This window comes from Magnolia sinica, chromosome 9, assembly GCF_029962835.1.
Source record: "Magnolia sinica isolate HGM2019 chromosome 9, MsV1, whole genome shotgun sequence".
Classification (NCBI taxonomy): Eukaryota; Viridiplantae; Streptophyta; class Magnoliopsida; order Magnoliales; family Magnoliaceae; genus Magnolia; species Magnolia sinica.
This window is the reverse complement of record NC_080581.1, coordinates 9,289,932-9,317,422: the sequence shown is the minus strand read 5'-3', so window position 1 is coordinate 9,317,422 and position 27,491 is coordinate 9,289,932. Positions and strand designations below refer to the sequence as shown.

The 27,491-nt window shown below is 40.9% G+C and overlaps 3 protein-coding genes across 3 annotated transcripts; all 3 read left to right on the top strand.

The window, feature by feature from the left end:
* The first annotated feature begins 481 nt into the window (after window positions 1-481).
* On the top strand, window positions 482-1,435 carry LOC131256445 (uncharacterized). The gene has a single exon (XM_058257337.1). The coding sequence runs from the start codon at window positions 482-484 to the stop codon at window positions 1,433-1,435; it is 954 nt and encodes a 317-aa protein (XP_058113320.1).
* Window positions 1,436-4,124: 2,689 nt separating this feature from the next.
* Window positions 4,125-5,102, top strand: LOC131256444 (uncharacterized). Its single transcript, XM_058257336.1, has one exon. The coding sequence runs from the start codon at window positions 4,125-4,127 to the stop codon at window positions 5,100-5,102; it is 978 nt and encodes a 325-aa protein (XP_058113319.1).
* Window positions 5,103-21,651: 16,549 nt separating this feature from the next.
* On the top strand, window positions 21,652-22,611 carry LOC131256439 (uncharacterized). Its single transcript, XM_058257331.1, has one exon. It carries the CDS (start codon window positions 21,652-21,654, stop codon window positions 22,609-22,611), a length of 960 nt encoding a protein of 319 aa, XP_058113314.1.
* Window positions 22,612-27,491: the final 4,880 nt, after the last annotated feature.

Below are 27,491 nucleotides of genomic sequence, written 5' to 3'. Positions count from 1 at the left end.
GCTCCCCTTTCAAGTTCACCCTTTCTTAAAAAATCAGGCCGATCCGAACTATAGGTGGGCAACACTACAGGGAAACTTGAGATGCGGCGTACACCAATAAAACCTTTCAGATTGTATGGGGCCAACTGTGTTCTTTTATGTCATCCGATCCATTAATAAGAATGCTCTCCAGCAGGATAATTGAATTAAAGAAAGAATCAGGGCCATATAAAACTCAGGCAAGCCACACCACGTTTTAGGCATGCTTCTACGTGGTGTGGCGACCTGAGTTTTGGATCTGTCTCATTTTTCACTTCTCTGAGAAAATGAAGGGCCTCACATGATAGACGGATCGGATGTGACCCTTACAGCGTGGTGGACCCAAAAGATGCAGTTGTAGAATAAGCTTATGGTACAAAAGTTGTATGGGAACCGGCCACAAGACATATTGCCTGTAAAAGCATTTTGATCCCCATACAGAAAATTTGGAGAAGATCATTCAATGGCTAAGGAACCATTTTCAGTGGCAGTGGACACCCCCAAGATGTTGGATCTGATAGGAATACTAAAGGAATCCCTCAAGATACCTTTAAAGAATATGAAGCTTATGGTCTCAATCATGCTCCTTGTTCTGATCCCATTCTCTCTACTTGCTTTGATCCACGATCTTGTGGCTGGCCCATTCCTGATCGAGTTTGAAGATCAAGAATCCGACGGCGGATGGAACCTCAGCACCTCTGGAGTCCATAAAGACATTGGAATTCTTGCGGGGATTGAATCGGTCTTCTTCATTGCTTTTTGTGTTCTAACTCCATTCACAATGACCGCTACCATTTACGCATCATCAGCGATATACACCGGTAAGCTTTTGAGTCTTATGGATGTGTTCTTGAAGATTATCGCAATATGGAAGAGGCCCATGATCACATGGTTGTACATTTTACTAATCACAGCTGGTTATGCTTTCCTCCTTGTGATGGTGTTTGTGGCATTCACACTAATTACTAACAGTGGGACTTTGATCGCTTTGATCGGCTTGGTGGGCCTTTCTGCAATGCTATTTTTAGTATACTTAGCTGCAGTTTGGATGTTGGGTCTCGTGATTTCTGTGGTAGAAGAGGATTGTTATGGTATGAAGGCAATACAGAAGGCAGTGGACCTAATCAAAGGAAGAAAGCTTCAAGGGTTTGGACTAATGATGCTTTTAGCACTCTTAATCACTCCAATTTATGTGCTATTCTGTCTCAACACAATCGAAGATGAAAGAGAACCAGCAGCTCGGATTGTAATCGGAGCCATCGAGATGGTTCTTGTCTGTGTCTTGAAGCTATTCACCTTCATTGCATACACGGTGTTTTACTATGATTGTAAGAACAGCCAAGGAGAGGAAATGGACATGGAAGAACGGCGTGGATTAGTTTCCACTAATCTCTATGTTAGTCACTCTCTTCCTTGAGTGAGCATGTTGGGGGTTTGAGTAGTTTAGACCTTTCTTGTGATTAGTGAGTTGTTGTTGTTGTTGTTGTTTAATTAGTGACTTTCTAAATAGAGTTTTAGATTATCAAAACTCCAGAGGTTTAGCTTCTTGTTTGAGGGTTGGATGTTTTTTTAGTATTAATCATGGAATGGTAATGATCTCTACCTTTGCTCATCATGGCTTAAAAAACGCGACAAATCTATCCAAAGTTTGTTTATTTGGTTGACACAAACAAGTTGTATGAAAAAAATAGGTCTAAAACTTTGTTTAAATTCTTTAGGCTTCTGTCCCTCGGATAAACTTAGGGCAAGTTTTTTGAATAAGATATGAAGAATGTACAAATCTACAAAAGTCATAAACTAAAAATGTTTATTTATTTATTTATAAGTAAGAGAACATATGTCCTGAAAATGAATAAAGATGAGAGAAGCTTATTTGTAACTTTATTAATTAGTTAGAGAAGATGATATAAAACCATTCAAGTGGGCACGACAAAAAGACAAGTGACCTCACCGATCTTATAATGCAGTGAACATTAGACAAGAAGAAAATTTAAAAGAAGGAATAAACAAATTCAATGTGAATGCCAATTGGACGCCACAAAATCAGTCTGCATTACCTACTGCAGCCCCCTAATTGGAACAGTAAGCAAAGAATACAAATAGCCAACCAACGAGCGACAGACAGGGCTGGCAACACCCTCAAGCATCCCACATGCATGAGATTAGCCACAATCAATCTTTACAGACCTGAATATGCCTCATGTGCCACGTCCATGTGGGCTATATGTGTCACGGGTCATTTAAACTTGGCACTTTCGACACGCCCCTTGAATCTTTCGCCCTACTCTCAATCAAAGAAAACTCCAAGGGAAAATACACAGCTACCAACATGAAAATTTATTTTTTTAAAAATCAAAATAAAAATAGAGAGAGAGAGAGAGAGAGAGAGAGAGAGAGAGAGAGAGAGAGAGAGAGAGAGAGAGAGAGAGCATTTTGACCGCCTAGGTTCTTTGGACTTAACCTAAAAGCCCATTAGCTCTCATTGTGAAAGGTTCCTCTTTTGAAGAGGAAACACATTGTCGGTGTGTATATATATATATATATATATATATATAGAGAGAGAGAGAGAGAGAGAGAGAGAGAGAGAGAGAGAGAGAGAGAGAGCATTTTGACCGCCTAAGTTCTTTGGACTTAACCTAAAAGCCCATTAGCTCTCATTGTGAAAGGTTCTTCTTTTGAAGAGGAAACAAATTGTCGGGATCTGTACTAAGTAGAAACCATCATACATTGATCCAGACCGTTGATCTTTGGTGAACCAATTCAGGTTCATCCTAATCTCTTCCAGATTTGAAGATTGATGCAGGAAGGGAGGGACGTGATGAGGTCAATCACCATATTCCATGGGAAATAACTACTGAGAATCCACAGAGCTCTTTACGATGTATAAAATATAAATAATTTCTAATAAATTCAAAAATAAATTGATTAATGATAAAAAGGAAATTGCAACCCTTTAAATAATGAGCTCAAGCTTCAGATGGAGTTTTAGACTCAAACAACCTAAAAATGTGACTTACTATAAATAATAAACTTATTATTTGTTGATGTAGAAATTTGGGTAACCTTCCCTAGACCTTCGATTTCCTGTAAAAAGAACGGACAAAGGAGACTTTGGCTGCAGTAGGGGGACCCTCCGATGCTTAAGGTAGAGAATTTGGGTTTGATCGTGGGTAGGGTTTGAGGCTTAATATTATGCGTACATTTCACCATTATGGGTGCTCTTATTTATAAGTGAGGAGAGGCGGTGACATAGAGGGATATTCCCTGTTTAGTAAGAGCGTATTGTAGTATGATTCGGATCCCAAGTTGTAGTGGAATTGATATCTGGATGAGCAGTTAACCAAACATTTATCACATTGGGAAGAAACTAAATATTTATGAGAAATCCATACCATCCATCCATTCTGTGAGATTATTTTAGAATTTCAGATAAAAAATTGAACTCTCGATCCAAGACTCAAACAGGGCCGTACTAGAGGAAAATTAGGAAAAGAAATGCTAGTTGTTGAAATCTTATTAAGCTCCACCTTAATATTTATATGCCATCCAAACCGTTTATAAGGTCATTCTCACGGGGATGAACTGAAAACACAAAAAAATTAGCCTGATATGAAAGTCTTGGTCATGCAAATGTTTCATCGGTGGCTCATTGTTTTATCGGCCAAACCTAAGAGGTAGGCCCACTTACATTCCCAGCCTAAGAACTTCCACCAAAGCCTTTGCAGTAAAAGCTCCTGAGCTGGGAATGTGGGTGAGCCCACCATGATGTTTGTGATAAATCCACCCCATCTATCGAGATTATTTTAGTACATTGCAAAATAAAAAATTAAAACAAGTGGGCCGTACCATAGGAAAAATGAGAAAGAAATGCCAGCCGTTGGAACCTCCCTCGGCTCCACCTTGATGTTTACATGCCATCCAAACCGTTTATAACGTCATTCCGAAAGGGATGAACTGAAAACACAAAAATACTAGCCTGATACAAAATCCGTAGCCATGCAAATCCTTCAACGGTGGCCAGTTGTTTTCTCTCGTCCGTACAAAACGCTCCAGATGAAACAAACAACCAATGTCTCCCCATAAATACCCAACATCAAACATCGATAATGATCAACGGCCGCAAGGAAATGGAGACGTCAACGAAGGCAGCAACGACGACCAGAGAATCCTCTCCGGCGTTAAGCACGTGGGGAATTATCAAAGAATCCTCAAAACTCACATGGAAGAACAAGAAACTCATGTTCTCACTCACTCTCATCATGATCCCTCCCTACACCATTCTCGCCCTGTTCAACGACACCTTGGTCAATCGCCTAATGAAAGGCTTAGATTCAAATGCATCCCCCTTCTGTCCAGAGCCGTGCGATCCCTCCCTTCAAAATACATCTCTCGACCAAATCGGAAAGAGCCTACGAATCCTCGCCGCCCTAGAATTTGGTTGCTTATTCACATACTGGGTCATTACACTAGCCTTGATGGTGACAACGATATACGTGACGGCCACGACCGTCGGGATTGATCTAACTGGCCACAAGATACTGGCGATGAGTAGACGGACACTAAAACAATCGGCGATCACATGGTTATATGTCTTTCTCTTCTCCATCTCTTACGTTGGTGGCAGCTTGTTGTTGATGTGGGTTGTGGTACCGGGTGGCGGAGTATTCATCAGCTTCGCTATGTTGATGAGCCTTGTGTTTGTGTTATTGTATATATTCCTTAATGCTGTTTGGATGGTGAGTATTGTGGTTTCTGTCGTAGATGAGGATTGTTATGGAATGGCGGCATTGGCGGAAGCTGGAGAGATTATTAGGGGAAGAAGGATTCAAGGGTTTGTTCTTATGTTACTTGCAATAGCACTCTCTGTAGCTTTTTTCATGGCGAGCAGCTTCACCGCGACTACAGTTTTTCAATTGATGTTGCTTAGTCTAGCTTGTCCTTTGAAGCTCTTCACCTTTGTTTCGTTTACAGTGTTCTACTATGAGTGTAGGAAGATCCATGGGAAGAAGGTGGTGGGTCATGGGGGGGATCCTAGGGCCCAAGATTCACGTATGAACAAGAACGATGTGGAGGCAAACGGATGATATTTCATGGGATGATCGATTTGAATGCACTCTCTTTTTTTTTTTTCTTTTTGTTTTTCTTTTTTCTTTTTGGGAATTGCAATAGGCCCATTTCAGGATTGCTGGGAATGGGTACAGACACTTAGTCATGTGTATCAATGATCTCTGGTTTCTGTCTGGCTGGCTTGTGTGGGGTGATAGAGCCCAGGATGTAACAAGTGTATTAGTTACATATTTTTAAATTAGTTTTTAAACACAAGAAGGTAAGAATCCACATATTACACATGGGGAAGAGAGATTTCTCTATGAACCTTTATCATTAGTTCAAACATTGATAGCATTTAATTGATTACTTTGGTTGCTATAGATAGGGACAAAAGCACCCATGGAATCCGAAATAGCAAAACGAAAAATCACTATTTCCGAGGATCTAAAAGCCTAGCCACTAGACAATGGAACAATGAATCGGCACAATCAACGACAGATAGTGAAGGCTCAACCTATCATTTCGGTACTTGTCTACTTGACGCATGGAAGGACGTGTAGTGGTCTAGCACCGTCTTCCACGGCGTTATGTAGACTCCTCACAGGGATGTCTCGAATTCGTGAGGAAAAAATAGATATTAATTCTAGAAAATTAGAAATAATTTTGTTGATGATGAAAATTGAGTTTATAACTCTTTAAATAAGGATACAACTTTGGAGAGAAGTTTCAGAATCATACTATAACTAAAACTCCTAGAAATCACAACTTAATATAAATAGTTACTATTTATAAACGCTTGTGATTCCTACTAGTGCGCATGGTTTTCAGCCAAAAATAGTAAGTGTCCTATTTGGCTGAACCATGATGGTATCCTGATTATTTTAAGCACTTTTCATGTTAGGCGCAACTCCTAAAGCCTAACAAATGAAGAGTTATACTCAAACCAAAACTAACTGTAAATGGTAAAAACGAAATTAAAATAGGAATTTGACCGTCGATCTATGGTATTTCACAAATTTGGCATGCACAACCTCGCGTAGATAAAGTAGCTCGTCCTACCCCAAAATCATATATTGCACGTCTGATAACTCATTCTGGTTTGTAAGATACGTCCATTTTAAGTTCTGACGATCCGAATCACCTCCGTCTCTGATCGAGCCTTTTCTTGTCCATCTTGGCCATGAAATTATCCACGACCCGCTCTACATCACTACTGAATCTGAACATGTCAAGATATGCTTATTAAACATGAACAACCAATTGTCTTATGTCCTCTTTGTAGTTCCCATCCACCCTTTAAAACAATTAGCCACTAAGGCTCATGAGGTTAAGCAGTCATTAGCATGGGATAAGCCTTCATCCAGAAGGGAATGGTCCAAGTAGGACCAAAATAGGCTTTCCTCTTCCAATGGTGTCAATAAGAACAAGAAGCCCATCAAAGTCAATACCAAGAGAGAGAGCAAAGACACTACGACTGTGCTAAGCGTAAAAAATGTGACTTGTAACAAAGGGAATATATTTTCTTTTTTTTTCTTTTTTCTTTTTTTAAAATAAAATGGGTGCGATATATTCATTCTGAACAAAAATTACAGAGCTTCGGGTCTTCCTCGGAAAAAAGGACCTAAGGAAGATCTATTGTAAAGGCCGAAAAAAGGAAAAACCAAAAGACAAAAAAATAGAGGGGACACACTCTAAGTCTTCCTCTCCCTTATCACTCCTAGCCCAACCTTGTCGAGGAAAAGGATGCCCCTCACCTGTTGAGGAAAATCTACAGTATAGGAGAAATATAACCAAGATTGGGACACACTGCCTGCCCATGAAAGAGCGTCAGCCGTGCCGTTGCCCTCCCTAAAGATGTGAATGAAATTCACCATTGCGAGACCCTGGAGCCTATCTGTAAGGGTTCTTCAACCTTTCCATACCCAACCAATGTTAGCCCCATTGTTGAAAACCTTAATCACCATATCTGAATCCGACTTCACTATGATCTGGGAGAAATCTTTCTCCAAGCACAAAAGGATTCCATCATAAACCGCCCTGAACTCAGCGCCAGTGTTTGTCATCGAACCATAACCATATGCAGAACAAAAAAGAAACTCCCCCTTGTCGTTTCTACAAACCCCGCCGCCCCCTACCAATCCTAGGTTTCCTCTAGAGGACCCATCCACATTCACTTTTACCCAACCTGCAGGTGGTTTTTGCCATTAGACGACCGCTTGCGACGTTTGCTTTGGATGGGTATCTCGATCAAACAACAACCCACCCACAGTTTGGATTCACTGGACAAACCTATTCTTGGCAACCTCCTCCCTGGCGCTGGACAGCCACCAAGAGACTTTAGCTATGACCGAATGGTGATTCATCAACCTGTCATCGAAAAAAGCCCCATTCCTGGATCGCCATAACTCCCACAAAATGAAAGCTGGAGTCGCACCCCCTGGTTTCTCCTGTCCGCACAGGCACTTCTCCATTGCATGATTCTGGATTCCACCGTCAACGCCCTGCATGATAGAGATCCCTGCCTACACACCAAAGAAATTCCAAACAGATTTTGCTATCTGGCCGTCCAGAAAAAGATACGAGTAAAATTCTTCGGTTGGGCCCTGCTTGGTGCCGTCTCTGCAGCACAAACATTTAGAGGCAAGGGAAACACCTATTGCTTGGACTGTTAACTAAAGCGGAACAGCTTTTTGAAGAAGCCTCCAAATGAAGAGGGATATTTTTGGCAATAGCATACCGTGCCAAATCCACCTCGCCCAGCCCTTTCTGGGGCCGGTCAGCCTGCTAACATCCCAAGTAATCTTGACGGAAAAAGAACTAGAAGAGGTGAAGGGCCATAGGGATGAATCAGGCTCAGCTGAGACGCAGAAACCATGGTGGAAGATGAAATCAGTTACCTCATTGGGGAGAATGGACAGGGCAATCAATGGCGGGAGTGGACCACTAGGTCCCAAGACTTGATTAACCTTCAAAGGATGGATGGCGGCTGCAACATCTGACGACAGAAAGTTCTGAAGGGGGCCAAGGCCTATCCAATTTGCCTTCCAGAAACTACATTCACCTGCGCCAACACTCCATTGAACCTTCTCATCAAAGAATGAAAACTTGCTGAGGATCATCTTAAGAAAAGGGGGAGCTCTTCCCAGGATGAAATCAGCCCTCATCGATTCCTAATTTAAATTATATTTAGCTGCCATAAAAGAGGCCCAGAGACTAGAGACTTTATGAAATTTTAGCACCCATGTCATTTTAATACGAAAGGCTTGCATCACTTCAACAAGCTTCCTAATACTAAGACCACCTTCTTCCTTTGGCATCGTGATAGTCTTTCAGCTCTTCCAATGCAGTTGCTTTTACCCTCAATCCACCCTCAAAAGGAGGCAAATCTTCTGTCAAGATCGAACATGACCTGCTTTGGAATACAAGAGGCTGCCATAGAGTGAATGAGAATACTGCACAACACAAGCTTAATAAGGACCATTCTTCTCCCTGCTTGCGACAAAAATCTGGATGTCCAACCCTTTATACAACCAGCCACTTTGTCCACCAATGGCTGAAAAGTAGAGGATTTCTATTTTCTCCGTTGAGAATCTCATCCCTATGTTTCGAACAGTTGGTATCATGAGAGGTTGATAACCGTCTTCCTTAAGGGATACCTACTCCAAATCCACATAGCTCTATGGACTCCTCGCAAAGTTTTCTCGAATCCACGAGGGATAAAAATATAAATAATTTCTAATAAATTCAAAATAAATTAATTGATGATATAAAAAATGAAATTACAACCCTTCAAATAATGAGCTCAAACCTCATGCTCAAAAACCCTAAAAATGTTACTTACTATAAATAGTAAATTTACTGTTTATAGACGGTCTCCATTCCTACTAGACTCGATGGTTTTCAGCCAAATATAATAAGTGTCCAATTTGATCTAACCATGTCATTCTCCTCACCGTTCTAAGACCTTTTTCATGTTGGGCACGACTCCTACAACTCAAAGGATCAAAAGCCATACTCGGAGTAAAACTTAATTACTATTTATAGTAACGACAAAAATAAAATGGACTTTTGACTGTTGATATGATGGAATCTTACAAATTTGGCATGGGAATCTCGCAACCCAGTGTAGCATGGCTGGTTAGCTAAAGTAGCTTCTCCTACTCCAAAATCATATATGATATATGGAAAAACTTATCCCAGTTTGCGAGACACGACTATTTTAAGGTTATTACAGTCCAAATCATTTTCGCCTCTGTCAAGCCTTCTCTTGTCCGTCTTTGTCATAAAAGTATCTATGACCTACTCTACGTCATATCTGAAGGGGCCATCACGTTGTTCGAGTCCTACATGCCTCAGGAAGCCATTAGAGCAAAAGTCCCAAAATTCTATCAATACCACATCGTCAACCACAACACTGAAGACAATGTTGGGTTCCGAAGAACTTGATTCAGCACACGTTTGACGACGGCAACATTACACTGAAAAAAGATGACAAAAGAACCATGTCTTTGCCAACTCTGTCATACACGCTGGCCTATCACACTGTGACCTTACAACCATTTACTTCTTCAAGATCATCTTTCATTCTGCGCGCCCTATAAACTCTCCAACCCGAGAAATAACAAGACTATGATGATAGTGATATTAAGCCTTGGGAGCTTGCAGGCAACAAAAGGCACATCCGCAACAAAGGCCTGGCACACCATTACCACCTCTAGGCAACGTTGGCACACCGACTGTTTAAGGGCCAATACAAAAAAGAGCAAGTCGACCCTCATGTTAGGTACTCTTGGACTAGAGCCCACGTCATCTCATGACTTTACGAGAGTTCTACCCTCGTCACCTTGTCTTTCCGTGTGATAGTGATGAGGAGAATGATGACGATTTTAGTGACCGGGCATCGATCGGTCGTCCACTACATGACCATTTTAATATCCTTTGATAACTCATCATCTGCCCAGCTTGTCTACTGGCCTGTCGATTTTTAAGGAAACGCTGTTGTATTTTGTTTCAAATTTTATATTTGTTAAAAAAAAAAAATCAAATATTTTGATTTCTCTCCAAAGTTAAAAGCTTTATTGCTTTTGTGTTGGGTCTAAAACCCAGCTTCCTGCTGACGTGTGGCTGCAGCCACCATGAAACAAAAATCAGCAACTTTTAGAAGAAGAAGAAGAGAGAACAGCAACTGTCTTTTTTGGAATGAGAAAATCGTATTACACTGCTGCCTATTTATAGGCTTTCTTATTGTGTGAAATTACTAAACTATCCTTGTCTAGATTCATCCTAGGGGTAGCTAAATAAAGAAGAAATAATCCAGAGAAATCTAGAAAGAAATCTACATAGCTAGCAATCTGATCTTAGAAGAAAAAAAATCTAATCTAACAGCTTGCTGCACACGGTTTTTGGATTTGCAGATATCACCGTATCTAACACTCCCCTTCAAACCAAAACCGGCTTCATTCCAAGCATTGATCTAAGTCTCCTGAATGTGTCAGTTGGCAATGCTTTGGTGAAGATATCTGCCACTTGCTCAGTGGTGTGACAGTATTTCAGTTTTACCAATTTCTGTTTTACTTGATCTTTAAGAAAGTGATATCTTGTGTCGATGTGCTTGCTCCTTCCATGCTGAACTAGATTTTTGGCAAGTTCGATTGCCGACTTGTTGTCCACATATATAACAGTGGATTCCTCCTGTAGATGCTTCAGCTCCTTTAGTAGATTCCTTAGCCAGATCGCCTCACATACAGTGGATGAAGCTGCTACGTACTCAGCTTCACATGTGGACAGGGCGACCACACTCTACTTCTTTGAATTCCATGTAAATGCTGTCGACCCAAGATAGAAAGCATAGCCTGTGGTACTTTTTCTTTCATCTTGGTCACCACCCCAATCACTATCAGAGTATCCATACAACATCGCTTCATCATCGTATGGATAAAAGAGACCGAATTCAATAGTCCCTTTGATATACCTCAGTACTCGTTTTGCAGCTAGCCAGTGTGACTCTTTTGGGGCTTCCATATACCGGCTTAGAAGCCCAACACTGTAGACTATATCTGGCCTAGTGATTGTGAGGTACCTTAAGCTTCCGATTAGGCTCTTAAATAGGGTTGAGTCGACGTTTCTTCCTTCTCCATCTCTTGTGAGCTTTAGGCCTGTTGTTACAGGTGTATTTACGGCTTTACAATCGACCATCTGAAACTTCTCAAGAAGTTCCTTTGTGTACTTCTTCTGGGATATGTAAATGTCGTCGACTTGTTGCTTCACTTCAATGCCCAAGAAGAAAGACATCAATCCACCATCAGTCATCTCAAACTCTTTGAACATAGCCTGCTTGAATTCTTCAAACATCGCCTGGCTATTCCCAGTGAACAGCAGATCATCAACATATAAACAAGCGATAAGGATATCACCACGGGCATTCTTCTTTGTGTAGACTGCATGCTCATACGGACATTTGACGAAGCCATTCTCTTGAAGATAACCGTCAATCCATGCATTCCAAGCACGGGGAGCTTGCTTCAACCCATACAAGGCTTTCTTCAGCCGATACACCTTGTGTTCCTCCCCTTGCATGACAAAGCCTTCAGGCTGGTCAACGTATACTTCTTCTTCGAGTACCTCATTTAGGAATGCAGATTTCACATCCAGTTGGTAGATCATCCAACTGTGATGAGCTGCAAGGGAGATAATCATTCTTACAGTGTCAAGGCGAGCAACTGAGGCGAAAACTTCTTCATAGTCTACCCCATATTTCTTTTTGTAGCCTTTTGCTACGAGCCTTACCTTATATCGTTCGATCTTACCATCGGCATTCCGCTTGATTTTGTATACCCATTTGAGACCAATGGTCTTCTGACTTTTGGGGAGTGAGGTCAACTCCCATGTTCGATTCTTCTCGATGGCATGAATCTCTTCTTCCATAGCCTTTCTCCAACATCCTTCATTCACAGCCTCCTCGAATGTGAGAGGCTCGTGGTTCGCATACAGGCAGAGTAAATTCACTTCCTCAGTTTCTGCATAGATGTCGTTGAGGCTTTTCATTTTAATGGGAGCCAAGGGTGAAGGAGAATCGAATGAAGATGTGCTGGATGAATTCTGATTTGATGAAGTACTTCCAGGAGAGATGGAGCGTACTCCTGGACTTCTGTGATCCGAAGGGGGTGATGTGGGTGTCTGCTCTTGCTTCTCACGTCTCTCTTCTTCATATTCTTCGACCTCGATTTGCTTTTCTTTTGGCTGAGTTTCCCTCGTTCCATTTCCATGCTTCTTCCTCACAAAATACCACATCTCTACTCACCACTAGCTTATTGGTTAGTGGGTTGTAGAGCTTGTATGCCTTTGATTCTTCGCTATAGCCGATGAAGATGCACTTCTTGCCACGATTATCAAGCTTTTTCCTTCTTGCTTCTAGAACTTGAGCGTAGGCAACACACCCATAGATCTTAAGGTGTGCCACGCTCGGTTTGTATCCACTCCATGCTTCTTGCGGTGTCTGGAATCTGACACTCTTAGTCGGACACCTATTGAGCAGATAGGCAGTACATGCAACTGCCTCTGCCCAGAAATTCTTTGGCAGACTTTTCTCCTTCAGCATGGTCCTCGTCATATCGAGGATGGTGCGGTTCTTCCGTTCCGCAATTCCATTTTGTTGTGGCGTGTATGCTGCAGTATGTTGTTGCTTAATACCATGTTCCCTGCAATATTCTCGAAAAATATTTGAGGTGTACTCCCCACCTCTGTCAGATCGAAGAGTTTTGATTTTAAGACCACTTTCTTTTTCAACAAGGGCCTTAAAATTTTTAAAAATAGTAAAAGTAGCAGACTTCTCTTTGATTACATACACCCATAATTTTCTACTGAAATCATCAATGAAGGTAATAAAGTATTTATTACCTCTAAGAGAGATTGGATCTAATGGTCCACAGATGTCAGTGTGAACCAACTGCAACGGTTCTCTTGCTCTTCGGGATACTCCACTCGAAAAGGAGTTCCTTTGTTGTTTCCCAAGTGTGCACGCCTCACACACATGTTCTGAAGCTTCAATAGTAGGTAAACCATGCACCATGCTTGATGATGACAGAAGTTTCAGGCCACTGAAATTTAGATGGCCAAAGCGAAGATGCCACATCCAGGAATCATTCTTTACTTTTCCATAAAAACACTTCTCAAGCATTGTGTTTATATGGAGAGGAAACATACGGTTCTTCGCCATCTGGACTTTTACAATCAAACGTCCATGCATATCTCTAATGGAAAGAGAAGAGTTCTCCATGTGTATGACATACCTTTTTTTGAGGAGTTGTCCGAGACTCAGTATGTTACTTTTCATGTTAGGCACATAGTACACATTGGAGATATAGTTTGGAACACCATTCTTCTGAAAGATTTGAATTTTACCTTTACCTTTCACAGGTGTTTTTGATGAGTCTCCAAACGTTACATCGCCATGAACTCCTTCTGTGAGTTCCACAAAGAGTTTCTTGTCGCCGCACATGTGATTACTAGCACCCGTGTCGAGATACCATACATCATGCTGATCACTACCTTTCTCTTATGTAAGGAGAAGTGTGGAGCTTTCTTGTTCATGGCTTGATGCTTCGGCATAGTTGGATAGCTCGTCTTGAGTCACCGGCTTGCTCCAGCAATCAGATGCATAGTGGCCAAGCTTGTTGCAATTGTAGCATTGGATGTTCTTTGTACTTCCTCGTCCATACATAGATCTACCTCTACCATTTCCTCTTCCATGGAAATTGGTATTTTTCTGCTGGTTTTGGCCATGGCTTTGTTGGTATCCGCACCCTCTGCCTCTTGCGCGATTGTTAGCAAAACGTCCACCACGTTGTGAACTTCCACGTCCACCATTGTTATTATTCAGAGTCAATCTTGACTCTAAAGCTTGTTCCATCGGCATGGAACTGACATTCTTTTGCATTCGTTGCTCATGAACTTGCAACGATCCCATCAACTCCTCAATGGAGAGTTTCTCAATATCTTTTGATTCTTCGATCGCCACAACCACATGCTCAAACTTGGTTGTGAGGGATCGAAGTATCTTTTCAATAACTCGGACATCTTCAATCTTTTCACCATTTCTTTTCAAATTATTGACAATTACAAGCAAACGTGAAAAATAATCAGTAATATTCTCACCTTCCTTCATGTGAGTTGCTTCAAACTCGGCTCTTAATGTTTGAAGGCGAATCCGCTTCACTCGATCTACACCCTTGAAGATGGTGCCAAGGGTATCCCATGCTTGCTTGCTTGATATTGCTTCGGCAATCTTTTCGAAGGTGGATTCATCCAACCCTTGATAGAGGAGAAACAAAGCTTTATTGTCTCTCTTCCTCTGATTTTTTAGAGTGATCTTTTCTTCATTGGTGAAGACGGCTTCTTCTTCCATAGTGGGTTCTTCATACCCATCCGTGATGATTTCCCATAATTCTTGCGACCCGAACAATGCCTTCATTTGGATGCACCATTTTTCATAGTTGTCCTTTGACAACTTAGGGACCTGCGGCTGAATTGTGCTAGCCATTTTTTCTATATATATTTTTTTTTAAACGGCTGATTTTTTTTAAAAAAGAATATAGATGAAAGGAAAAATCTGAATATTTTTTAAACAGATTTTTTTTGCTGCAATCTCTTTTTTTTGCAAACAGATTTGTTGCAATCTGATTTTTTTTTTATAATAGATTGTTGCTGCAATCTGATTTTTGAAAAACAGATTTTTTCAATCAGTTTTTTTTAAAGCAGATTTTTTTTTGCTGGAAACTGCTTCTGATAAAAAACTGGACCTGTTGGTTATGGCCCCACCACAACTGACGTATCAAACAAACCTGGCAGAGGGAAAACAGGGAGTGCGAGACCTCCTTCCACGGCTGATTTGTCTTGGGTATTGCAGACCCAAAACAGGTGTAGAACCTCCTTCTTACGGCTGATGAGGCCCAATGATCAACAGCTCCTTCTCATGGCTGATGAGGCCCAAGGATCAAGGGCTCTGATACCACTTTGTTGGGTCTAAAACCCAGCTTCCTGCTGACGTGTGGCTGCAGCCACCATGAAACAAAAATCAGCAACTTTTGGAAGAAGAAGAAGAGAGAACAGCAGTTGTCTTTATTGGAATGAATTGAAAATCGTATTACACTGCTGCCTATTTATAGGCTTTCTTATTGTGTGAAATTACTAAACTATCCTTGTCTAGATTCATCCTAGGGGTAGCTAAATAAAGAAGAAATAATCCAGAGAAAATCTAGAAAGAAATCTACATAGCTAGCAATCTGATCTTAGAAGAAAAAAAAATCTAATCTAACAGCTTGCTGCACACGGTTTTTGGATTTGCAGATATCACCGTATCTAACATTTTGAACCATGGGTTTAGTCATACATCAGATTTGTCTTTAAAAAAAATTCTTATATATAAAATAAGCTTTTTGCCTTGTGACTTGGGCTCCATTCAATGGGCATGTGAATTTGTATCATGGAGATTGATTATTTTGGAAATATGTTGTACTTGAGAAATTGTCCAAAGAGAGAAAATTCGATTTCAAGACGAGTAACACACGTCACGCCTCAACTCAAATATATAAATCTTTTATCTTAATTCTTTTATTTATTTATTTTTATTTTTAATTTTAAATAGTCTATTTAATTCAATACAAACCAAGCATCCATGTTTACATGGGCCCAAAAATAAATGAGATAGATCCAAAACTCAAGTGGGCCACATGACATTAAAAAGAAAACGTGTGGAGGAAAATGCCTATGTTTATATGCAATTCAAACTATTTCTAAGGTCATTCCCATTAGGATGAACCGAAAACACAAAAATTATTAGCCTGATCCAAATCTTTTGTGGCCCCACGGGATGGTGGACGTTCAATCCCCACTGATTCCTGTGGTGTGACCCACTTGAGTTTTGGATCTGCCTCAATTTTGGGATCATGTCCTAACATGAGCTGGGAAAAACGGATGGACGGGGTGGATTTCTCAAAGACATTATGACGGGCTCCACCTAGGTTCAGGTTTGCAGGCAATCCGCGTAGATGTATAACCTACCTGATGATTGGTTCAGATATAATACACGCTTGCCATTTGCACCAAAAAACGGAGTCTGCATACTGCCCAACAACATAGTCCAAATCGTCAATAAAGAGGGTGTGAATATAAATCCTATATATAAATGGCGTCTGTATTCCTGCTCTTAGCCCGTCAAAATCAACGGTCGATAAGAGCTAGGCCTAATTATCATTATATCCCCTGCACATGCTGCAGGAAGAGCGTACAAAACCTGACCTTTGTGCATGGGCCTCCCGTGATCTGTTTATAACATCCATTCCGTTCATCAGTTGCGAACCTCACGTTAGGATGTAAGCCCAAAAATGCAGTTGATCGAAAAACTCAAGTGGACCACACCACAAGGAACTGTGAGGGATGGGGATGACTACCATAAAAACCTTCCCGGGGCCACCACGTTATTTATATGCCATCTTATCCGTTAATCCGGTGAACCCACCAGAACTAAAACTATAGGAATTATTTTACATTATTCCCATAGTGTGGCCCGCCTAAGTTTTCCCTCACTCTTTTTCCCCCTTTTTTTTAATCTTCTTTTTATTTATTTATTTACTTTTTTGTCAAGTACGTTGAAACCGGCGTGGAAACTGATGAACCAAGTGTATTTAAAACCACCATTGCGGTGAGTGAGGCCGACAGAGCTCGATTATTGCATGCGCCTCCTACAACAGGTGTTGTAGAGATATTCCGGTCCGTAGACCCCAGCCCGTGTTGAAACAGACAACCCAAGTGGCCCCATAATCGATCATGATCAACGGTTACAAAGAAATGGAGAAGTCACCCAAGTTGGTGGTGACTGCCGGAGAATCTTCTCCGCCCTTAGGCACATGGGGAATTCTCAAAGAAGCCTCGAAACTCACATGGAAGAACAAGAAGCTCATGTTTTCACTCAGTATCATTGTGCTCCCTCTCTACATCATTATCGCCTTATTCAACAACTACGTCATCGATCTCCTAATGACAGGCTTCGATTCAAATGCACCCCTCTTGTATCTAGAGCCGTGTAATCACTCCATTAGTCATGCAACCCTCATCAGAAGCCACAAAGACCTCCGAATCCTCGTCGCCCTAGAATTCGGTTGCTTAGCAGGATTCTGGCTCATTACACTAGCCATGATGGTGGCCACGATCTACTCATCTGCCTCTATCTATGTTGGGGTTGACCTAACTCGTGAAAAGATACTTGCAATGATCAGACAGGTACTAAAACGATCGGCGATCACATGGTTATTCGTCTTTCTTCTCTCCATTTCTTACGTTGGTGGTGCATCTTTGTCGGTTTGGGTTGTGCTACCGGAGAGTACTGGAATTTTCATCCGCTTCGCTAGGTTGATGAGCCTTGCGTTCATGTTATTTCATCCATGCCTTAATGCCACTTTGATGCTGAGTCTTGTGATTTCCATCGTAGAGGAGGAGGATTGTTATGGAATGGCTGCGTTGGTGGAAGCTGGAGGGGTCATCAAAGGAAGAAGGATTCAAGGGTTTCTTCTTTCACTACTTTTAGTAGCACTAGCCATAAGTATTTTCACGGTGACCAGTTTCATTCCCAATGTGGTTTTTGAAATATTGTTGGTTAGTCTAGCTTGCCCTTTGAAGCTCTTGGCCTTCGTGGCATTTACAGTGTTCTACTACGAGTGTAGGAAGGTTAATGGGAAGAAGGTGGTGGTTCGTGGAGAGGTATCCATGGCCCAAGATTCACGTATGAACAAGAACGATGTGGAGCTGAACATATGCCGTTCCATTTGCATACACTCCACTACGCGTTGATCGACTTGCATGCACTTATTTTTCATTTTGGGTGTTGACATATTCTCATTTTAGGATTTTTGGGAGTGAGTACAGCCACTTGATCATGTATTAAAAAGATTGTATGCTAAAATAAAGACCATATGTATAAATAATCTTTAGCTCCCATCTTCTTGGCATGTGTGTGGTCACGGAGCCCTTGGATGTAACAAGCTCTTGTCCTCTTTTTGAGTTCAGAATTCTGTCACATGTAGTATTTGCGAGCGTGCTAGAACTGACCATGCAGCTTGATTCCAACCGAACAACTTTTAACCACAAGTGCCAAGATAGACAGATACATCAGGTTGCGCGTATATGATTGAGATCTAAGAAGATCGGTTGCCTATTCAGCCACTCGTAAGATGTTGATTAAAATGGTCCCGATTATCGGAGGATGGAGTTCGTTCTCTGAGAATGGGCCACACCTTGCCTTCCGTACGAAATGACTTTCAAATAATGTTATCAGGGAAGATAGCATTTATTGTTCTTTGATAAGTAGCCCCTATATTTTTTATCCCAAACTGCATAACCACTAAGCAAATGGTTCCCAAAGGTCCAAGCATCTAAATGACATTTTTGGCACATAATCAGGTGTTATGATGATTTCGTTATACCCTAAATATCGTCTAGAAAGAAAACCATTTGATGCTCAGCTGCTCGGCCAATCAACTAATCGGCCATTAGCATTGGACATTCATCTTTAGGCATGACTTGATTTAAATTTATATTATCAATGCATACTCGGAGCTTACTATTTTTCTTGATGACTGGCACCATATTAAAGATCCATTTAGCATATTTGATTAGCCTGATGAATCACTCCTTCAATAGTCGTTAGATCTCTTCTTTCATTTTCTATGTATCTTTTGTTGTCATCCGCCTAGATGACTGCTTGTGCGGTCGATACCCTTCCTTTAGTGGCAACCTGTGGTCAATTGGTTTTCGGTCTAAACTAGGCATTTCATGTTAATCCCATGCAAAGTGATTAGCAAACTCTCTGAGTAAATCAGTGAGCTTGCCTGGACTTGCGGTTCCAGTAAACTGCTAATGAAAGTTGGCTTGGGGATTTACTTTGTCCCCAGATTACTTCAACCAGTGGATCCTGGACTTGGGCTGGAGAATCCTCTGGTTTCTTTGGAGCTTCCTTTAGATCTTTCAAATCTATGCCATCCTCAATCGATACAACAACTTCGGCTAGATTGACAAAATAATCGCTATATTTAGAGTGTACAGCTATCTCTTCATATATAGGCAATCGGAGAGCGACTTCATCATGTAAAGGCTCTCCAACCTTGCCCATAAGCCTGCGGTGGTCGTTTAAGAAATAATATTATAAAGGACATCATCGGTTAAGCACAATTGAATTGCCATAATCGTCCTTTGATCTAGGTCATCCCAATCCTCTTCCTTTATAGTTTCATAAGGTCTCGCTTTGCCAAAGAGAGCCTACTACACCCCCTTGCTGAATTAAGATGGCTTTCATCTTCAACCTCGATAATTCAAAATTATTTTTGCCTGTAAACTTTTTCATCTTGAACTTCACATTCAATCCATTTGAACCCATGTTTCAAATTCGATTTAAACAGCCTAACGTAAAACCTACGTTCCAATACCACTTATTGTGTGCAGTTGTCACACGTTACGCATGAAAGCAACCTTAGAACAAATCAAATATATGAATAGGAAAACAAAAATCAAGCAATCAGAGACAAATACAAAGATTTTATGTGAAATAACCTTTATGGGAAACAACCACGGTACCAGTCACAAACTATCCACTATAAATATTACAAGAAATAGATGACTTACAAATTTGAAACCCTTGTCTGGTTGGACAAATTCCACTTTCAAAATCCTAACTCTCTCTCTACCAAAATGTGATTAATACTAATCTCATTTTTACAATCATATATAACGGGGCACTCATGCAGTATGTATGGTCACAAGTCCAGCCTACCGGTAACATCGTACAAGTCACGGTGGACCGTAAGCACCTCGGTCAACCAGTACTGCCGGATCACCATATATTAAAATCACTCTGAGAAGAAGCAGTCGGCAGTCCAGCCCTAATTCTCGATGGAGGACACGAGGCTGTTGAATGGGGTTGGTTCTTCATTATCCTTTTTGAACCGTCTATTTCTCTATACACGTTTGGCCCACCTGATGAGCGTTTTTTTCTTGGGCCTGGGCACATTATATGTGTGGCCTACCAGATGAATGGCCCCGATCTTGCACGAGTTGATGACTGCTAGCCAGTATTAAGACCTAATCGTGTGGAGCATTGCTATCCCACACGCACGACGAGCCCAGCCCCATACATGCTACGTGGCACACGTGCCCCATCTATTACATAAGCCACAACATGTAGATGCCACGGTCCAAGAATCACGCTGGTCCACTCATCAGGTAGGGCTGACATGCACATCGAATATGAACCGTTGAAAAAAATCTTACCGTCCATTTGCTTGTCCGTTGTGGCCCATCTGATGATTGGACCAGCCTTATTCACCAGAGAAGTATAAGCTCCTCCTTCACAACCGGACAAGAAAATAATCATAGGGTCTTCATTCACTTGAGAAGTATAAGCTCCTCCTTCACAACCGGACAAGATAATGATCATAGGGACTTCCGCCCAAGTTCCAACGTACTTTAACCCCTCCAAAACATGGATGTTTGCTTATCTGATATCTCTGTACTCACCCAAACCAAACCTGGCACGCGTGTAACATCCTATCCGTGAATCACATGGGATCCACCGTGTAGAAGATCTAACCAAAATAGCAGGCCGGAAAATTATACAGTTGGCCATATACATGTATCGAGAGCACCAACGGTACAAAAATGCTTGCGAGTTTTAACCGTTCCTTGTTTTCGTAAAGATCTGACCTTGGCCTGATCGATAGGCACTGATATTTTGTCTGATCATCTTAACAGAAAGTCCCACCTGATACACGTATGAGATTTGGCATACGTGATTGTATATAGAGGTGCATGTGGAAGGGTGAGTATGGGCCTTGAAAAACCCTCCCAAACATGTCATTACTAGCTACATTGCATAATCCAATGCGCGTTTGGCTGTGACAATCTCGATGGAATTCATTTAGAGGCCGGATCTAGTGGAAAGCTTTGTGCGTTAAGCTATACCTACAATGCAATGTGTGGGGCGCACCGAGATTTTTGCATTACATCCAATCCATCCATCACGTGTGGCCCTTCATGTTTTCCTCGCGGTCTAAAAATAACGCCTATCCAAAACTCAGGTGGGCCCTTCCATGTAAAATCATGCCTAAAACTTCTAAAATCATATGGTGTGCCCCACCTGAGTTTTGGAATGGCCTATCTTCTGAATGGATTGGATGACACATACAAACACGGTGGGCCTCACACAAAATCTGAAAGCTTTTCAATGGTGAGCATCCCCATTCCAACTATTCCCTGTGGTTTGACCCACCTGAATTTTTTAAGATAAGGAGAATATGAGAGAGTGCGCATGATGGACGGATTAGATGTCACGAGAACACCATGATGGCCCCCATACACCACAATATTGTAGCTTAAGCTTAACCTACAAAGCATTGTAGTGTAACCAGACTCGTTTGAAAATCCTTCTTAATTGTTTAAAAGACAAAAGAAAAGTCATAGCACCCTTGAATTAATCAACCAAAATCAGAAAATCTACTACAAATATACGAATTTGAATGCTAATGGTTGAATAGCTCACTAATGGAGGAAGAGGCAAAGCTACCGTTGATGGCCAGAGAATCATCCCGACCGTTGCGAGTGGTTGGGATTCTTAAAGAAGCCCTTTGTCTTCCCACAAGAAATGGGAAGCTCATGCTCTCCATCATACTCCTCGTGCTTGTTCCATTCTGTATTCTGGCTCTGGCTAGCAATCTAGTCCTCACCCCAGTGGCCAGAGACCTGATTTTTAAGATAGCCCACTTTCCTAAGGGTGATCCAAATAGCCCAAAAGTTAAGGAGATCTCAGATGAAATTAAAGAAGACATCCGACTCCTCCTATCATTCGAAGCGATCTTCTTCGTTATGATGTGCATCATGGCATTGTTTTCATTAGTGGTTACTGTCCACTCAACGGCTATGATTTACACTGGGAAATCCTTCACACTCAATGACTTGTTTTCAATGATGAGGATAGGAGGATCTTGGAAGCGACCAATGATCACTTCCTTCTATGTGTCTCTCATCTCAGCCGCTTATGGCCTTTTGATCATGGGCTTAAGTATTTTTATCGTGATGGCTACCGACGGTGTGATTCTAACAGTGTTGTGTTCTCTGCTGGGGCTTTCGGGCTCACTCTTTTATGTGTACTTAACTGCAGTTTGGATGCTGGGTCTTGTGATTTCCATAGTAGAAGAAGATTGTTATGGAATGAAGGCACTTGGGAAAGCTGGAGAACTCATCAGAGGAAGAAAGCTTCAAGGGTTTGCTCTTATGTTGCTTCTTTACATCACCACCATGGCGATTCTTGTGGTCTATTTTTGTGCCATGAGGGTTATGAAGCAGATGACTGCGGCCCGATTGGTGACATGGGCCATCGTGTTCTGTTTAATTTGGGTGGTGAAACTCTTCATGTACGTCGTAAATACAGTATTTTACTATGAATGTAAGAAAACCAATGGAGGAGAAAACGTTTATGTGCCGGTTCCGACTGGTGAAGTTTAGTGGACGTTTACTGGTTGGTAGTACCCTAAACCTAAATTTGTAGTCTTTCCATGGCATTTTATGAGCATATTGTACTTATGAAGATGGACCTGTGGACCCCAACACATCGCACACACCAATAATGTCAATGTTGCTATCATGAGATAGCTTTATTTCATGTTTGTTGATTGATGTCTTAAATATGTAAATCAATGGGTCTTCGATGACAACATGATGCCATTGAAGGTTGCTGGACACTTTTGGTGTCCTGCTCGATGCCATTGACGAGCTGTCGATGACATCGAAGTTCCATCGAAGTGCCATCGAAAAAATTCAGAAAATAAATGTTTAGTCGCTGGAATGTTTTGGTGTTTAGTTCGATGTCATTGAAATGCCATCGAATGTGTCATCGAATGATCGCGCAAAGTTACACAGAATTGCGTAAGTGCGGGATTTATTTCCTATTCCGATTGTGATTCTCCTAGAGGCTATGTATATGGGTGTAATCGAGATTAGGGGTATAAAAGAGCTTTCTACTTCGTTCCTATGATTTCAAGGGTGTAGCTTGGGTGATTCGAGGCTTGTTTGAATCGGTTAATTTTTCTCTCCTATAATTTTATGCTTTCATAGGGCATATCAGTCGCTTGATTTTTTTCTAAAAGAATTTTTCCACCGTAAATTCAGAGTCTTTATGATTGGGCTTAACTGTGTTATTGAAATACTTTGCTTAATTTATCTCCGCGTGCTTCGGCAATCCCATCTGACATGGAGTGGGTCGCAGACAACTTCATGGCCAAGATGGATTAGAAAAGGCCCGATCAACGACAAAAGTGATCCGGACCATTGGACCTTAGATCGGGCGTATCTCGCAATCCAAAATGAGTTACCGGACGTAAAATATATGATTTTGGGGTAGAACGAGCTACTTTAGCCACCCAACCCAGGTATGCAAGGTTACGCAAGCCGGATTTGTGAAATACCCCTAGATCGACAATCGTTTCTCCGTTTTAATTCCGTTTTTACTTTAAATAATAAGTTTTAGTTTCATTATAACTCTTCATCCGTTGGGCTTTAGGAGTTGCGCCCAATGTGAAAAGAGCTTAGAATAATTAGGAGAATAGCTTGGTGAGGCCAAATAGGATACTATTTTTTACTGAAAACCTTGCGCACTAGTAGACATCACGACCGTCTATAAATAGTAAGTTTACTATTTATAGTAAGTTGCGAATTCTAGGAGTTTTAGTTATAGTTTGCTTATGATTTCTCTTCCATTACTTGGTATCCCTATTTAAAGGGTTGTGAACTAGTATATTTCATTCATCAATCAATTTCAAATTTTATAGAATTTATTTTCTATTTTGCTTGCTTTCTTTCTCGTGGATTCGAGAAGTCTCTATGAGGAGTCCAGAGAAGTTTTGTGGATTCGGAACTGTTGTTCCCTTCAGGGAGACGGTGCTCGACCTCACGTCATTCCCTGCATCACCATCAATGTAACATTTCAAAATCAACTAGTAGACATCTTTACTAAAGCAATGGCACATGCTTGCCATAATTATTTTATGGACAAGCTAACACTATTCCCATAGGGTGAGTTTAAAAGGGAGGAGGCAGTGTTGCTGTGGGCTTGTCTGCTTGTATATTCAGAGGGGTCTTTGTTTCTAAAAATAGGATACTGATGGATGCAAGTCGGAGGTCATGCAGCCATGTTGTGAGTTCAGATGCTGTTTGGATCTCTAGGATAGGTAGATGCGGATGTTGCTGGAATTTCCAGTTCAGCAGACGTTCGGTGATGAAAATCAAGCTGGATGTCTTCCTTAGATGGCTGCGACCTACAGTAGCTTATTTGGCTCCTTTCTCTCTGTGCTGCATAAGTTCTAGTGCGACTACTTGGGGCTGGTTTGGGCAATTAAGGGATGGAGATGTTGCTCTATCTAGAGGGGTTCGTGTGCTATAAATTCTCCAGGTTCTTCAGCCAATTCAGGTCGTCCAGGCCTGTTTAAAGGTTGGTTTTTCGGTTTGTAGGTTGGTTTTTCGGTTGTGGGTGTAGATGGAGATGTCAGTCTGAATTATGTGGTCCTTGCTGACTGGTACACTTACGCTAGTTTTGGATATGGCTCGGCCTGTTGGCTGGATCCAGTGTCTCTAATGTCTTTGCTTTTTCATGTACATTTTGTTTTGAGCCGTACAGTGCAATTGAACCATGAATGTTAATTTCTGAAAGTCGGTTACTTACAATTGGTGTTTGGGAGAGGAAATTCACTAATAAGTCGTTAGCAAAATTGCTGGGAAACTTCAACATGCTGGGTTGAAAAGTCACTTCCCTGTAAGTGATGACTTAAGCTGAAAATCACTTTGAAGTAAAAAATCATAATTTAAAAACTTACAGGCATCCAAACAGCCCCTAAATGGCTATCCTGTTATGTCTAGTGGCATACTTGGAAAGCCTGCAACCATGCCATATTTGAAAACCTGGGGGATATCTTGTACAAAGCTAAGATGGAAATTTCAGAATTTTGCAATATCTGTAGCCCCAAGATGTAGCATGATCCCTTCACATTAAGACTCTTGGACAACTGGAATCAGCGTGGGTTAAGTTGTGTGAACCTCTCACCAACCACTGCGAAATGGACCCTCCTGGGTGGCAAAAGCTAAATTTCAATGGACCGTCGACTTCTAGGATGCCTGATAGAGGCTCGGGTGCTATAATTTGGAACGATATTACGGATTCATGGCTGCCACTAGCAACAACTGCAGATTGTGCAATAGTTTCGCACTCTTTGATGGATTACAACTAGTGCAGAAGATTGAGACCCGATGTTTGGAGATCGAGCGTGTTTCCCTTGCAGTGGTGAACACTAGTGCGGAAGATTGAGACCTGATGTTTGGAGATCGAGCATGTTTCCCTTGCAATTGTAAACCATGTTTTAAATATCAACGATATCAGCTGATATCTCCCACGATATATCGTGTATCTTACCTGTGCGATACAAAAAGCACTGGTAGTGCCAATATATCCCTCATTTTTCATCTGTCGAGTGTTTTCAATTTTCGATCTTTTTTTTTAATTATGTTAAATTAGTGTCAAATGGTAATAAATACATTCGTTCGTCATGTTTTGCATGAAAAATCATGGAGTTGGAGCTTCGATTTCGATATCCATTAGTTCTTGATGTTCTCCATTTTCTTTTGAAAATTTTCTTCAACTAGTTGTCAATTGAGACTAATTTTGAAGAATTTATGAGTGTTTGATGAAATGATCATCACATACATTGTAATTTCAAATTTTGAGTGTAGGTTGTCCGATTTGGAAAAAGTTAGAAAATTTTTTTAAAAAAATTCAATTTCTCCCAAATTGCTTGCAATGTTGCACTCCAAACATGAAATCAAGCATGCATGAAGGTTGATCTACTGATTTGTTAAGAACTAGTCAATTTTTGAAAAATAAAAATTATTTTTAATTAAAAATTATTAAACTATTAATATTTTCTCAAAATTTTCTTTCAACCAATTGCCAATTGAGACTAATTTCAAGATATTTAAGAGTGTTTGATAAAATAATCATCACATATACTCTAAATGTTAAGCATTCAATTTGAATATAGTTGCATTGGTCCAATTAGACAGCGCAAAGCTTAGGACTTTTTGTTTTTTTTTAGCATAGCGTAGTACCCTATATAAAAGAAACCTATTACGTGCACTTTTTTTTTTTAGATGTTATGATTTAAAAGTGTGTATTAAGATCTTTTCTAACAATCCTTGAAGTTTCATTAAAAAATTCAACCATTTTCTCAATGTTTTCCCATGTTTCCCAAAATGCGCGATAAACGACCAGATAGAAACGATATATCCTATATGATAACCGATGCATATTTGCATCCCAAAGATGCGATATGTAATGCGATACCGATATTTTGAACATTGGTGGTAAACACTATCTTGGTTGCTTGGGAGGCCAATCTGGGAGATCTGGAACCTAGTGTGGAGCTGCAGAAACATTTTGCAGAAGTGTGATGCCCGGTCCATCTCCCACATCTTTCGGGAAGGGAATGCCACTGCCTAAGGCTCAAAGTGACCTCTTGGTTATGTTCTGCATAGTGGCATTATTTTCATTAGCGGCAACAGTTTGCTCACTGACAATGACTTGACACTGGGAAACACTTTCATTCTCAAGGGCTAGTTTTCAAGGATCTGAGATTCAGGGCAGCCCTTGATCACTTTGTTCTGTGTTCCTCTTTTCTGCCGCTTATGGTCTTATCGTCATGGGCTCATTTGCTAAGATTACTTCACATTGCTTTCCAAAATCAACTAGCAGACATCTCTACTTCACATCGCTTTTCAAAATCAACTAGCAGATATCTTTACCAAAACAATGACGCATGCTCGCCATGATCATCTCACAGGGAAACTAATGTTGTTTACTCAGCTGCAGTTTGAAGGGAGTTCAGAGGTAGAGATAGAGAGTCCAACCTGAACCCCACCCAATCCAAACTGTGTACAGGTTGCATAGGAGTATGTAGATGCATATCATACATAGGTTCTAGGTGAAGAGAACAAAAACAGAGCATGATAGATTTTTTCCTTGTTGTATGTGTACGGAATAAATATTTAGGCGCTATATGGTAGACACCTAAAACTGTGTTCATCTCATTTTAGTTAACAGTAACTATGTATTAGCAATCTGGATCTCTAACACATAATCACTGTTCTCTTGAACTCATTGTGTATCACAGATCAATGTATTTAATACATAGTTACTGTTACCTAAAATGAGATCAACTCATTTTTTAGGTGTCTGCCAAACAGGGCTTGATGAAAATCTATCCATTAGTAATAAATGATATGAAGCAGCACACGATGCATTCAAGATGGTACTTGTTAAGGACATCCATTCGAGATGGTCC

Excerpts from the sequence above, each read along its gene's own strand:
- LOC131256444 (XM_058257336.1), top strand. The coding sequence starts at position 4,125 with ATGATCAACGGCCGCAAGGAAATGGAGACGTCAACGAAGGCAGCAACG.
- LOC131256439 (XM_058257331.1), top strand. The coding sequence starts at position 21,652 with ATGGAGGAAGAGGCAAAGCTACCGTTGATGGCCAGAGAATCATCCCGA.
- LOC131256445 (XM_058257337.1), top strand. The coding sequence starts at position 482 with ATGGCTAAGGAACCATTTTCAGTGGCAGTGGACACCCCCAAGATGTTG.